At 42.3% G+C, this 14,691-nt stretch overlaps 1 protein-coding gene and 1 long non-coding RNA gene across 2 annotated transcripts in view; one reads left to right on the top strand and one right to left on the bottom strand.

The window, feature by feature from the left end:
• The window catches only part of BAALC (BAALC binder of MAP3K1 and KLF4), a 62,834-nt gene extending 50,133 nt beyond the window's left edge, over nucleotides 1-12,701 (top strand). The window contains exon 3 of the mRNA XM_072151404.1: nucleotides 9,299-12,701. Within this exon, the coding sequence (XP_072007505.1) occupies nucleotides 9,299-9,409 (111 nt within the window). The 3' untranslated portion in view covers nucleotides 9,410-12,701. The remainder of the gene's footprint in view (nucleotides 1-9,298) is intronic.
• LOC140132516 (uncharacterized) overlaps nucleotides 1-14,691 on the bottom strand; it is a 121,009-nt gene that overhangs the window by 44,253 nt on the left and 62,065 nt on the right. The gene's annotated exons all lie outside the window — the stretch shown is intronic.

Here is a 14,691-nt window from a genome sequence, read left to right as displayed (position 1 = left end):
GCACTGGGGTCCTGGGTTCGAATCCCACCCAGATCAACATTTGCAAAAAGTTTGTATGTTCTTTCCGTGTTTGCGTGGGTTTCCTCCAGGTACTCCGGTTTCCTCCAAAACACACTGTTAGGTTGTTTAGATTGTGAGCCCCATGGGGACAGGGACCAACTTGACATGTTTTGTGCAGCGCTGCGTAATCTGTGTGCGCTATATAAATAAAGAATTATTATTATGTCACAACCTCCCAAAACATCTGACCTATCTCCCGCATATCCCGTATATATGGACATACTACATGGCGGTACTCGGTATCTATTTTACACTACATGGAGGTACACTGTATCTATTTTATACTACATGGCGGTATGCTGCATGCATTTTATACTACAAAGCGGCATGCTGCTTGCATTTTATACTACATGGCGGAACGCTGTATGCATTTTATACTACATGGCGGCACGCTGTATGCATTTTAAATTACACAGTGGAGCGCTGTATGTATTTTATACTATATGGCGGCACGTCGTTTGCATTTTATACTACATGGCAGCACGCTGTATCTATTTATACTACATGGCAGCACACTGTATGTATTTTATACTATATGATGGGACGCTATATGAATTTTATACTACATGGCAGCACGCTGTATACTTTTTATACTACATTGCGGCACGCTGTATGCATTTTATACTACATGGCGGCATGCTGTATGCATTTTATATTGCATGGCGGCACGCTGTATGTATTATACTACATGGCGGCACGTTGTATGCATTTTATACTACATGGCGGCACGTTGTATGCACTTTGCATTGCTTTATTTTCACACCAAACCAATATGATGGATCTGGACCTGACACATCTGTTCCATGATAAATTACATATATGGAGGGGGGGGGCTTCTCTCTATAGCTCGCCTCGGCAGCAGAAAGGCTTGGTTCACCCATGCTGGTGGGCATGTTGCAATCCCTTTATCCCTGGCCAAATCTATCAGGTAAAAGTGATTCTAAAGCACATCTACTGCTGGGGCCTGTTAACCAGAGTCTACAAGCTGTTTTTACCATATTAGGCTTAGACAGAGGTCTGTGTAACCATACCTTTACTAACAACACTCACAATAGTGTATGATCAATACCTAACACCAGGGCCAGATTAAGGTTGGTGGAGGCCCCCGGGCGCAAAATCTGGTGGGGCCCTCATTGAATGTCGTCTAGACTAGGTAGAGCAATCACTACATACTGCCCCACAGTAATAACTATATACAGCCTCTTCAGTAATAACTATATACAACTCCCAGTATTCACTATATACAGCCCCAGGTAATCATTGTATTCAGCTCCCCAAGCAATCACTATATACATCCCTAAGTAATCACTATATACAGCCCCCCAGTAATCACTATATACAATCCCCAGTAATCACTATATACAATCCCCCAGCAATCACTGTATGCAGCACCCAGTAATCATTATATACAGCGCCCAGTAATCACTATATACAGCGCCCAGTAATCACTACATACAGCTTCCCGAGCAATCACTATATACAGCTCCCCCCGCAATCACTATATACAGCTCCTCCGGAAATCACTATATACAGCTCCCCAGCAATCACTGTATACAGCTCCCCCAGCAATCACTATATACAGCTCCCCCAGCAATCACTATATACAGCTTCCCCAGCAATCACTATTTACAGCTTCCCCACTAATCACTCTATACAACTCCCCAGCAATCACTATATACAGCTCCCCCAGTAATCACTATATACAGCCCCCAGCAATCACTGTATACAGCCCCCCAACAATCACTATATACAGTTCCCCTCAGCAATCCCTTTTTTACAGCCCCCAGTAATCACTATATACAGCCCCCAGCAATAACTATATAATGCCCCCAGTAACCACTATATACAGCCCCCAACAATAACTATATACAACCCCCAGTAATCAATATATGCACCCCCAGCATTAACTATATACAGCCCCCCATAGCAACTATATACAACCCCCTAAAATAACTATATACAGTCCCCCTATTCTAACTATATACACCTCCTATAATAACTAACTATAAACAACCCCCATAATAACTAACTATATACAGTCCCCCTACTATAACTATACACCCCCCATAATAAGTATAAACACACCCCTATAATAACTTACTATATACAGTTCCCCTATTATAACTATATACACCTCCCCCCATAATAACTATATAGAATCCGCCAATAAAACCTATATACAGTTCAAGGTAAAATAATAAAATTGGCGGTGCCATATTGGTTAGCTCCAATCGTCTAATGGCAGAGCAGGGAATTTATTGTTCCCTGGCACTGCCATAAGCTGAAGTTGGGGCATGCCCCATGGCCGCTGGGTACAGCCCAGTTACCCCGGACACAAATACACAGTGGGCGATTTGGGCAGTCATGTGACCGCCTGAATTGCCCACATTTGGTGGGGGCCTCTTTAAGGACAAAGTAGTGGGGGCGCGGCCACTCCCCTACAACCCGGCCCTGCCTAACACTGACTCCTCCTTTCTATGATCTAAACTGCTGATAGTCTTCCTTAGACATTTTTTAGCCACCATATCTTTGACTCATGGGGCACATTGTTCTATGTAATACAAAAATAGAGCGTGATGCTGCAAGATGCCTCTTGTAGTCAAAACTTTCCTTACCCTCTTATATCTGGTACATATATGCTAGCAACATATACGCATATGATAGTATTACAAATGTGTTAGTTAAAGGGGTCGTCCACTTTGAGCAAATAATTGATATTGTTTGTGTAATGAAATATACTTTCAGTTTTTTAAGATATCTGCTTCCTGTCATTCTATTGAAAGCTTCCAGTGGATGGAAATCTGTCTATGGCCTAGTGATGGATGTGCAGGTACACAAGCTGTTAACATTGCATGCCTCTAATTACTTTGTGATATAACGGCTGGTCCATCACAAGACCATGGACAGACTTCTATCCATTAAGGCTTTTTATAGAATGACAGCAATCAGAGATCTTGAAAACGGTGAGCAATTGATTCAGAAAGTATATTGAAAAATTGTGTACAGTTTCCTTCAGTTTTTTTGCTGAAATTGGGCAACCCCTTAAAATTATTCACATTCTATAGAAAGTCAGTCTGCATTAAGCCATAGATTCTTCACTAGCCAGTGATGGGGGATCAGCCCATACGTTCCGCTGACATGACTAAACATCTCCATATTTGTAGCTTTCTCCGTTTGAAGTAGAGCTCATGAGGCCAAGCATGACTTACATTTCCTGGATTTCACACTAGATTGGTATAAATTATGGAAGATTATAGAAATCTGCTGCAGTCAGAAAACCAATTCATATTCAGCAATATTGTAACTTAGTGAAGGACTTGGAGACACAACGCGGCAAACATCACACTCTATTAAGGTAAATCACATTTTATTCGGGACTTGTTCTGGAGATCGTGTTATTTACTGCAGTCTTGCAATATGTGCGGTCACATTCTGGATCACTTCCCTTCTTGTACAGGGATGCACAAATCAGGATGTGCAGAAGTCAGGTGGATACACGGCTGATCGTCCTACTGGAGAGACTGGTAGAATTTGTATTATGGCTAGAAAAAAGCAGCTAAGTAACGAAAAACGAGTGGCCATCATTACTTTAACCCCTTAAGGACGGAGGGTTTTTCGCCTCATTTCTCGCTCTCCAACTTCAAAAATCCATAACTTTTTCATTTTTCCGTGTACAGACCTGTGTGAGGGCTTATTTTGTGCGTAACAAATTTTACTGTCCCGTAATGTTATTTATTTTAACATGTCGTGTACTGCGAAGCTGAAAAAAAATTCCAAACGTGGAAAAATTGAAAAAAAACCGCACGTGCGTCATGTTCTTGTGGGCTCAGTTTTTACGACTTTCACTCTTCGCTTCAAATAACACGCCTACTTTATTCTTTGGTTCGGTGCGATCGCGGTGATACCAAATTTATACAGGTTTTATTGTGTTTTAATACATTTTCTGACGCTAATAACTTTTTCATACTTTGGCGCACGGAGATTTGTGAGGGGTCATTTTTTGCGAAATGAAGCGACGTTTTCATTGATACCATTTTGAGGTCTGTGCGACATTTTGATCATTTTTTATTTCATTTTTTATGTTATGTAAAAAGGTGTAAAAGTTGCATTTCGGACATTTGGGCGCCATTTACCGCCTCGGAGGTCACCGCCGCCCATAACCGTTTTTAGATTTTGATAGATCGGACATTTTGGGACGCGGCGATGCCTAATATGTTTGTGATTTTTACTGTTTATTATGTTTTATATCAGTTCTAGGGAAAGGGGGGTGATTTGAATTTTTAATATTTTATTAATTTTTTTTATTTTTTAAACTTTTTTTTTTCTTTTTTTTTCACTATCTTTTAGACCATCTAGGGTACATTAACCCTAGATGGTCAGATCGCTGCTACCATATACTGCAATACTTCTGTATTGCAATATATGGCATTTTTGCAGCACATTCATTACAATGAGCCACTGGCTTATTGTAACGAATCTGCAGCTGCCATGTAGCCTCGTGTCAAGAGAAGATGACGTTCGATGACGTTCGGGGGCGTGGCGATCGAAAAAAAGATGGCGGCGCCCGCGCAAAGAAGGTGTTAATAGCCGCAATCGGTGCAAGCACTGACCGCGGTTATTAGCGGTGGGGGTTTTGTGCAAAATGCAAAAACCCCCACCCTCGTATGAAGAGGACTCAGCCTGTGAGCCCTCTTCATACATCCCTTATACCTCTGCGCCGTAGAGCTACGGCGCAGAGCGTTAAGGGGTTAAGAAATGAAGGTCAGTCCGAAAAATTGGGAAAACTTTGAAAGTGTCCCCATCAAGCGCTACAAAGAAACTGGCTGACATGAGGAGCACCCCAGGAAAGGAAGACCAAGAGTCACCTTTGCTGCGGAGGATAAGAGTCACCTCTGCTGCGGAGGATAAAAGTTACCTCTGCTGCGGAGGATAAAAGTTACCTCTGCTACGGAGGATAAGAGTCACCTCTGCTGCAGAGGTTAGGAGTCACCTCTGCTGCGGAGGATAAGAGTCACCTCTGCTGCGGAGGATAAGAGTCACCTTTGCTGCGGAGGATAAGAGTCACCTCTGCTACGGAGGAAAAGAGTCACCTCTGCTGCGGAGGTTAGGAGTCACCTCTGCTGCGGAGGATAAGAATCACCTCTGCTGCGGAGGATAAGAGTCACCTCTGCTGCGGAGGTTAGGAGTCATCTCTGCTGCGGAGGATAAGAGTCCCCTCTGCTGCAGAGGATAAGAGTCACCTCTGCTGCGGAGGTTAGGAGTCACCTCTGCTGCGGAGGATAAGAGTCACCTCTGCTGCGGAGGTTAGGAGTCCCCTCTGCTGCGTAGGATAAGAGTCCCCTCTGCTGCGGAGGATAAGAGTCCCCTCTGCTGCGGAGGATAAGAGTCCCCTCTGCTGCGCAGGATAAGAGTCACCTCTGCTGCGGAGGATAAGTTCATCCGAGTCACCAGCCTCAGAAATTGCAGGTAACAGCAGCTCAGATTAGAGACCAGGTCACTGCCGCACAGAGGTCTAGCAGCGGACACATCTCTACAACAACTGGTAAGAGGAGACTGTGTGCCGCAGCCTTCATGGTGACATCGCTGCTAGGAAACCACTGCTAAGGACCGGCAACAAGCAGAAGAGACACAGGGAATGGACATTAGACCAGGGGAAATCTGTGCTTTGCTCTCATGAGTCCAAATCTGAGATCATTGGATCCAACCACCGTGTCTATGTGTGACGCAGAAAAGGTGAACAAATGGACTCTACATGCCTGGTTCCCTCCGTGAAGCATGGAGGAGGAGGTGTGATGGTGTGGGGGGGCTTTGCTGCTGACAAAATTGAAGGTATACTGAAGCAGCATGGTTACCACAGCATCGTCCAGCAGCATGCTATTCCATCCGGTTTGCATTTAGTTCGACCATCATTTATTTTTCAACAGGACAATGACGCCAAACACACCTCCAGGCTGTGTAAGGTCTATATGACACAGAAGGACAGTGATGGGGTGCTACGTCAGATGACCTGTCCTCCACAATAACCAGACCTGAACCCAATCCAGATGGTTTGGTGTGAGCTGAACCGCAGAATGAAGGCAAAAGCGCCAACAAGTGCTAAGCATCTCTGTGAACTCCTTCAAGACTGTTAGAAGACCATTTCAGGTGACTACCTCTTGAAGCTCATCAAGAGAATGCCAAGAGTGTGCAATGCAGTAATCAAAGCAAAAGGTGGCTACTTTGAAGAACCTAGAATATAAGACATATTTTTAGTTGTTTCACACTTTTTTGTTAAGTATATTATTCCACATGTGATAATTCAGTAATTCAGCCTTCAGTGTGAATCTACAATTTTTATAGTCATGAAAAATGAGAAAGTGTGTCCAAACTTTTGGTCTGTACTGTATGTATATATGAGGGGGTATCGAGCACCATTCAGGAGTCCACCATGGGGCCCTGCCTCTCCTAGTTACACCCCTGGTAATCATCATTATTTAGTACCTTTATTTCAGTATTTTGCCTGCCGGATTCTATACTTTATACCCTGACAAGTTGAAGAATTTGCCTCTTACGTTGAAAGACAGATTTAATCTTCGGTACTTCATTTCACACTTGGCTGAAGATGAGGTGAAGCTGCTGCCAGGGATCTAGAATTAGAGTCTTTGACTTGGCGCACCTCAGTAAATATATGAAATTATGCCTTTATGATAATGCCTCTTACACGGTTCCTAATGAACAAAAGCAGCTTCCAGCTTCGCCCTGTACATGTCGGCTCCTACAAGTACACATAACATTAGCATAATTATCCTTCCGGTTGGCAGAGCTTCATTATATTTCAATCCATTAGCAAGAAGATATCTGAAGTAATGGGCCGTAGAGTCTGTCGTGGGTCAAAGTTGACTACTCTGCACTAATATTATTCTTAATACTGCCATTCTTCATGACTGCCAAGATTGTTGTAAGATTTTCAGGCAAAAAGCCCAAGCAAGTCAATCTAAGCATGTCATGTACAGCGCTGGCTCTGCAAGGGGTTAAGTGTTAAAGATGCATTTGTAGGATTGCTTTATTGTGCTATCTGGTCAGTATAGGTGGCATCATAGGGAGGGTCACAGGTAGAGATGTATGAATCTATTTGTCAAATCTGGCTATTTTCAGGAATTCCATCAAATCAAAATATTCACTTTAGATGAATCCTGTATATATATACGATAGTAACAGAAGTCTAACAGATCCATAAAAATGTCAGTTGATTACTATGGACTTATAATGGTTTCCATTAGTGTCCGTTTGCACCACATCCAGTAAGCAATTGGTAGAGGAGGACATCTAGAGAGAAGAGATGCTGCTGGGAGTGCCAGAGTTAAGTAACAAATTAATATGTTTATATTAAGAGGGGTCCTGTGTGGGAGGCTGCTGGTTATTTCATTGCTGGGGGAAGCTTCTAAGCATATCATTAGTGAGGGGGGACTGCTGGGCATTTCATTAGTGATGGAGGCTTTAGGACATTTCATTAGTGAGGGGAGGCTGCTGGGCATTTCATTATTGAGGGGAGGCTGCTGGGCATTTCATTAGTGATGGAGGCTTTTAGACATTTCATTAGTAAGGGGAGGCTGCTGGACATTTCATTAGTGAGGGGAAGCTTTAGGACATTTCATTAGTGAGGGGAGGCTGCTGGGCATTTCACTAGTGAGGGCAGGCTTCTGGGCATTTCATTATTGAGGGGAGGCTGCTGGGCATTTCACTACTGAGGAGAGGCTGCTGGGCCAACAAAAGAACAAAAGAGAGGATGCGTATGATGGACTAAGGTAATATCAAAAAAACTTTATTAATACATAAACACAGTAACAACAAAACCACATAATAAAAACACTTAAAAAGTGCACCATGCAAGGTGTACTTAACCTCCCAGGACCAGTGTGTCCTGGGCTCCCCAGCCCCAAGCCGACCAAGTCAAAACGACAAATGTGTGATGCAGGACAATGAGGGGAGTACTAAATACAGCTGAATAACATCAAATTGCAACAGGCAATATGTGCATACATAAAGTAACCAGTGCAAAAAATAAATGAACCCAACAGTCCTGTATATAGTAGCCTAAATGCCTGAAGTATACGGTACCTAATGTGGATCCATATGGTAAGGTGAGAGAGGCAGAAAGGCAAGGTCGGTTCTCTCACCTTACCATATGGATCCACATTAGGTACCGTATACTTCAGGCATTTAGGCTACTATATACAGGACTGTTGGGTTCATTTATTTTTTGCACTGGTTACTTTATGTATGCACATATTGCCTGTTGCAATTTGATGTTATTCAGCTGTATGTAGTACTCCCCTCATTGTCCTGCATCACACATTTGTCGTTTTGACTTGGTCGGCTTGGGGCTGGGGAGCCCAGGACACACTGGTCCTGGGAGGTTAAGTACACCTTGCATGGTGCACTTTTTAAGTGTTTTTATTATGTGGTTTTGTTGTTACTGTGTTTATGTATTAATAAAGTTTTTTTGATATTACCTTAGTCCATCATACGCATCCTCTCTTTTGTTCTTTTGTTGGTTACATGCTCTCCTAGGATACGTGGACTTATTTGTTATCTGTATACATTGGTAGTGCCTGTCCTATTCTTTGTTTGGGGAGAGGCTGCTGGGCATTACATTAGTGGCAAAGGATGCTGGGCATTTTTATTACTGAGGGGAAGGCTGCTGGACATTGTGTTAGTGGAGGTAGGCTGTAAGCAATGCTTTTACCACCCTAGGCTTAAACTTTAGTCAATACATTTTCCCAATTTTTTTGTGGTAACATAAGGTGCCTCGGCTTATACTCAAGTATTTATACTGTATGCTTCCAGTGCTTCCTTCTTTTCCTACCCTGAAAACTTATTTGCATATTACTTACTCAACATCTCCAGTGGGCCTGCAAATGTATGACAGATAAATCCATTCCCTTCCCGAGTCTGTGGTCTCTTATCAAGCTAAACCAGTTCCCTATATATATATATATAGGATTCTGAAACAGAACTTTCTACAGAACTTACTGCTTTGCCTATTATCCCACATCCCATGTCACTAGGCTTCTTGAAAGTCAAACACTAATATAAAAGAGATGTAACTCTATGAGGCATAGTTTTCTTTTTTTTCACCCTGTCAAACATATTTGCATATTCTATACCAATTATTTCGCTAAACAGTTGTGACAGATTGTATCACTTCAATGGAACACCCCTGGGACTCATTATTGTTCTCCCTTCTTATTTTCCATAGGCCAAAAGAGACAGCAAGCGGATGGCGAAAAAAGAAGTCACAATCAACTTATCAAAGCCCATCAGGCCAATGGACAGCGATGGACGGATCGCCGAGAACTGTGTTAATTAGCCTGGAACGGGAAGCTGCTCACAGGGACAAGTTAGGAACAATTTGCGCACTTTAATGAAGGAGCCGAATGCCACAGAGAATATAGGATCTTCTAAGAACTAATTATTTTCTTAAAGACGTAGATGTATTTTGCAAGCTCAAGTGAGATCAGAGGAACGGAGAAGGAAAAATAGAGGCACAGAAGTTTGCTGCAGAGTGCCTTCAGTAATACGTCTAAGAAACGTGGACGCTCACGTGGACAATGTAGCTTATAGATTATAGGTAGGTGAGGTGCAATGAATTATAAGGACACTTACACCGTTCTTAATGACATAGTGTTAGCCTCCTTCAACAAGGTCGATGTGTGACGTCTTTTTCGAGAACATCTCGAGACCATTTCAATTTGACATTAGAATATTTCCTCTTCTATATAGTCACATAGATGGAGGCTTGTGTTTTGTGATGATACTACTACTTCTATTAGTGGACGTGTCCTTTCAACTGCATGCAATAATTGACAATGTTTGATCTTTACATGCTAAAGCCAATATTTCTGCATACAGGTTGACGGCGACATCATACATCTCTGTGGGTGACTGTAAGATTTCGGGATCATAATATGGAAGTTTGGTTTTTTTGTGTGTGATCAGTTTTAATAAAGTCCTTGGACAGGTGCACTTTAAATAGAGACAGGCATTAGATGTAAAAAATGGGAGATGATAGATTCCAAGCAAAAAAGTCAGTCATTGACTTGGTACTGTATTAGGTTAACGATATGTACATGAGCCTGTGGGGCTCCATTAACAGCTATGGAGCCCGGAGCCCCTTAGTCTCATTTGCATAATTTTTTAAGTATTTAGTTTTTTTTAAAACAAAAAGAGCATAAGAAGCCAAAAGAAGAACAGACCCTGCCAGAGTGGGCACACACCAGTATGTCAGTGTGCTTGGTTTACAATCCTTCATCCTGGTGGTAGATTTCCTTTAAGTTTACATCCAGGAAAAAAACGTTATAAACACAGCTTCCATGTAGATACTGTAATGAGTAGCCCTAATAATGGGGCTTATCCACAGGTTTATTCCTTTTTTACCAAATAAGATCTGGCCTCTTACAACAATACCAGTTGTACTACCCCTATGGGAGTCCTAATTGTAGAGGGGTCTCTATATAAAGTGTGTGAATTTTAACACTTGTCTAGGTTTTATGCTCTAAGACTTCATCTCAAAGGAGCTGAAAAATATTTTTGAGCGGCAAATAAATTATAGTATTGTGATCAATGCAGAATCATTCTCTTCTTACGTATGTGTCACCTCCCAGCAGTGCTTCTCAGATTCATGTATAGGTATGTAGGAAAATATTCACTATAACTTGTCATTTATTCATCATGGGAAAGGGGGATTTATCATACAATTATGGTGTACCAGCATTTGATGTGAATACACCCCCGTGCCCTCGCCGGATATATTGAGAGGCTTCCTCCTGATTTAACCGAAGGGCGGCTGCTCTCCGTGGCAATACCACGTCAGGTCCTGCCTGGTGTACAATTGCACCATAGCCTACGCATGTGCCTGATCACTTTGTCACCGGTTGTGCTCCTTCATGCCCCTTGACACCCACTTAGTGTGGAGTGGGCATATGGAAAAAAATAGTCAAAATTCCTGGCCATGTGCCAGGAATTGTGACTATTTCAGAGCTTGTACAGCAGAAAGCTGGTGTACAAGTCCTGATAAATCTTCCTCATTGAAGTCCATTCTTTCTAAACTTTGAAGTCCAGTAGGCAGTCCTACCGAGCAATTGAAGGTCTTTAAAGGATATCTACCACCAGGATGAAGGATTGTAAACCAAGCACACTTACATACCGGTGTGTTCCCCCTCTGGCAGGATCTGCTCTTCTTTTAGTTTCTAATGCTCTTGTGTTTAAGAAAAAAGGCTTTAGAAATTATGCAAATGAGCCTTCAGGCTCCTTTGCATAATTTTAAGGCTTTTTTATCTGTAAAAACCATGACATAAGAAGCTACAAGAAGAGCAGATCCTACCAGGGGGGGAACACACCAGTATGAAAGTGTGCTTGGTTTACAATCCTTCATCCTGGTGGTAGATGACCTTTAATGTATAAGTATACACACACATGACTTCCTACTGGACTCCTTTGCTTAAAATACGGAGTTAGGAAATAGTTTCAAATTATACAAATTTATTTACAAACCAAATAATGATCTGCTCAGCATCAAATAGGAGCCAATAACCGTCATGTCCAACAGGGACCAAATATCTGGATATTTTGCTATATTTTTATGGTGATATCATGTATTTTGTTTATGCAAAGAATTTTATATTTTACATCATTACTAAGGTAAATCTGGTGTAACCTGGAATTCAAATTTTGGCCAAAACCTTTCCAATTTTATTTACTTACTATCCATTCAGATAGAGCTTTAGTAATCTTGACTCCAATGCTGCAAAACAGTAGTACCACCCTTTGGTACCAATATAGCCAAAATAGCACCAAACAGGTGTCTTTTCCCAGGTATGTCCATATCCCAAAAATGTGCTCAGGTCCAAACTTACTATACTAAGATACATGTGCAGGATTTAGGAATATACATATTTTTGCAGTATATTTGTACATAGTTTATAAGGGAATATGGAATAATATTGGGAGACTCCGTCCTATAAATACGTCTCTGGTCTGTCATGTCTATGGTTAGGATCCAGTGATATTATACAGATATCCGACATATTACGAGTATTACTAAATTGCTCAAAAAAATCCCCTTTTTTGCACAAAGGGAAGATAACGGAACTTGTACAAAGGGCTATAGTATTCATGTGCTGTGAAACCTCTCATCTCTGTGGTCTCTTCTTTGTTTTGTATGTGTCTCCAATGTTCCCATTTTATTAGCTTTAGGGTGCGGTCACGCTTTGACTCTGTTTGGAAGCGGAATCAAAACGCATGGGGGCGTGCCACGGCCCAATCGCATATGCGTTTTTGTGGAAACGCATGTGATCGGTAACCGGCAACCGGGGCCTCGCATTTAAACAATACAAGACACCGGATGCTGGTTACCGATTGCATATGTTTCCACTGAAACACATAAGCGATCGGGACGTGGCACGCCCCTGTGCGATGATTCCGCGGTACGCGTGTGATCTGAATTTTTTTTCCTCCTATAGTTTCCATCCACAGAAGCTTATTTCTTGCATTATAGGGCTTCTAGATATAACTTACTCTGTCCTGTATATGTTTTAAAGACGCTTTCCTGGCTAAAATAAATAAGGCTTTTATTATCTTTTAATAAACTTTCTTGTACTATGCTTGATGTGTTTGTTTTAATTTTTACATTAAAAGAGTATATTGGGGCTTTTTTACTAAGGGTTCGCGGCCGAACTTTCGTGGTGTTGCACGCAATCGTTTTTAGGCGCAGCTGCTCTGACTTTCATGCGGCAGATATCGGGGTACGAGATGATCCGATGGATTCGGACTGAGCACGGGATTTAACTTTCAAATTGTGTCGCAAGATCAAGCACTTACATGCACCGGGAAGAAATAGGTAAACTCCAGTGGACCTGAGCGGGAAAGCGACACATGCAGGATATTGGGTGCACGATCTTAGAATGCAGATGTGCATTCTGGTCGAACAATGCACTTTCAGGGAATGCATCAGGACAGGTAAGTAAATTCTCTTAAATTCTATTCTTTTTTGGGTGCTAAGGTTTAAAAGTAAAGGACCTTATATCCATCCATAAACCTGACTGGAAGTGACGGGGAAGGCACAGGACTCACTTCAGCCAATCCTCGGCCTTCTGTGTCCATCTGTCCACCCAATCTCCCTCCCACCTCCCTATGCACATGCTGCCGCTGGCCAGCCTTCATCCATGGCCGAGCAACCAATCATCACATGTGCTGCCACCCGCCCTTCCTCTACACATGTGGCTGGCACCTGATTTGTGGTCGCCGACTCGACTCCATGGCTGGATCAGTGACAGATGGCCCTCCTCATCCTAGGCCCATTCCGCAGCCGCCGGCCCGCCTTATCTGAGGACCGCGGCCACTGGCCAGCCTTAACCGAGGCCCGATCAGTGGCCGCCACATCCTAGGCCCGTTTTGCAACAAAGTTAACCGAGTTCCATGGCCGTCGGCCCACCTCATCCGTGGCCGGCTCATCTGTGGCTGGATCGCGACCACCTTGCTCATCTGCAGCTACCAGAATAGCAGTGTCTACAGCCAAGCCTCGTCTGCTTGCACACCTTAAAATGTAAGTATCTTTAGATGTGTGTGTATGTATGTATGTTTATATGGATCTGTGTATATATGTCTATGCTGTATGTGTGTTTATGATGTTTATGTATCTGCTGCATCTGTGTGTATGAGCTGTTTATATGCTGTATGTACTGTATGTATTTGTATCCCTATTGTGCGTGTGTGTTTGTATATGTGCTGTATGAGTATATGTATATTCTGTATGTGTGTATACGCAGTATGAATCAAATTAGTCACATACACAAATTTAGCACTTCTACGCCTGAAATAGGTGTACACACTGTGATTTACTTGGAATTCCCAGCACAGAGGCTGGGAATTGCAACTTCTCCCCCCTGCACGCCAGTTGGTGGAGAGGTGGAGTTGCTGCACAGTGCTGCATTGTCACGCCTGTACATTGCCTATTACCTGCGCAGGTGCATTTCTCAACCGGGTCAGACCTAGCGCAGAAGGAGTCAGTGTCCCCGGTTTATCATGCTTGATGTTGATGGTAGATTTACTTTTGGTGTCTTAAGGTCCAAAAAAAAGGTTCCATTCACCTACATATCAGTAAAAAATAAAATATATATATATATATATATATATATATTATAGACATTCACCAATGCTCAAACTAATAAATTATTATACAATGTTTCCCATATCGTGACCATCAGAACTATAAAAATAGAACGGACCACAGTTTTGTCGGAGTTATGTGAATACGTGCAAAAATGTATGAATGCCCTTGCTGCTTTAGATACATAACCTCCAATCCAAAACGCAAATGCGTCCCAGTAATTTGGTGAAGATACTTGTAGACTTTTATAAGCTTCAATTTTCTGGCATATTGCGATTACACGACTGGCCTCAGCCATGAACTATTATTTGCCCATTAACTACATTTATTGAAGAGTATCTCTAAGAAACAGATGTATAAACATATTAATTGTCTCATGGGCTCATCCAGGCAATGCTGAATTTAATAATTATGAAGCAGAATCTGTGTGCGGGAGATAATAGCGGCCTGGTACTGCCGGAATCATTTGTACAGGACACACACAC

This window comes from Engystomops pustulosus, chromosome 5 (genome assembly GCF_040894005.1).
Source record: "Engystomops pustulosus chromosome 5, aEngPut4.maternal, whole genome shotgun sequence".
NCBI classification, from domain to species: domain Eukaryota; kingdom Metazoa; phylum Chordata; class Amphibia; order Anura; family Leptodactylidae; genus Engystomops; species Engystomops pustulosus.
Note: the sequence above shows the minus strand (reverse complement) of the source record. Positions and strands in the feature narration are given on the sequence as shown.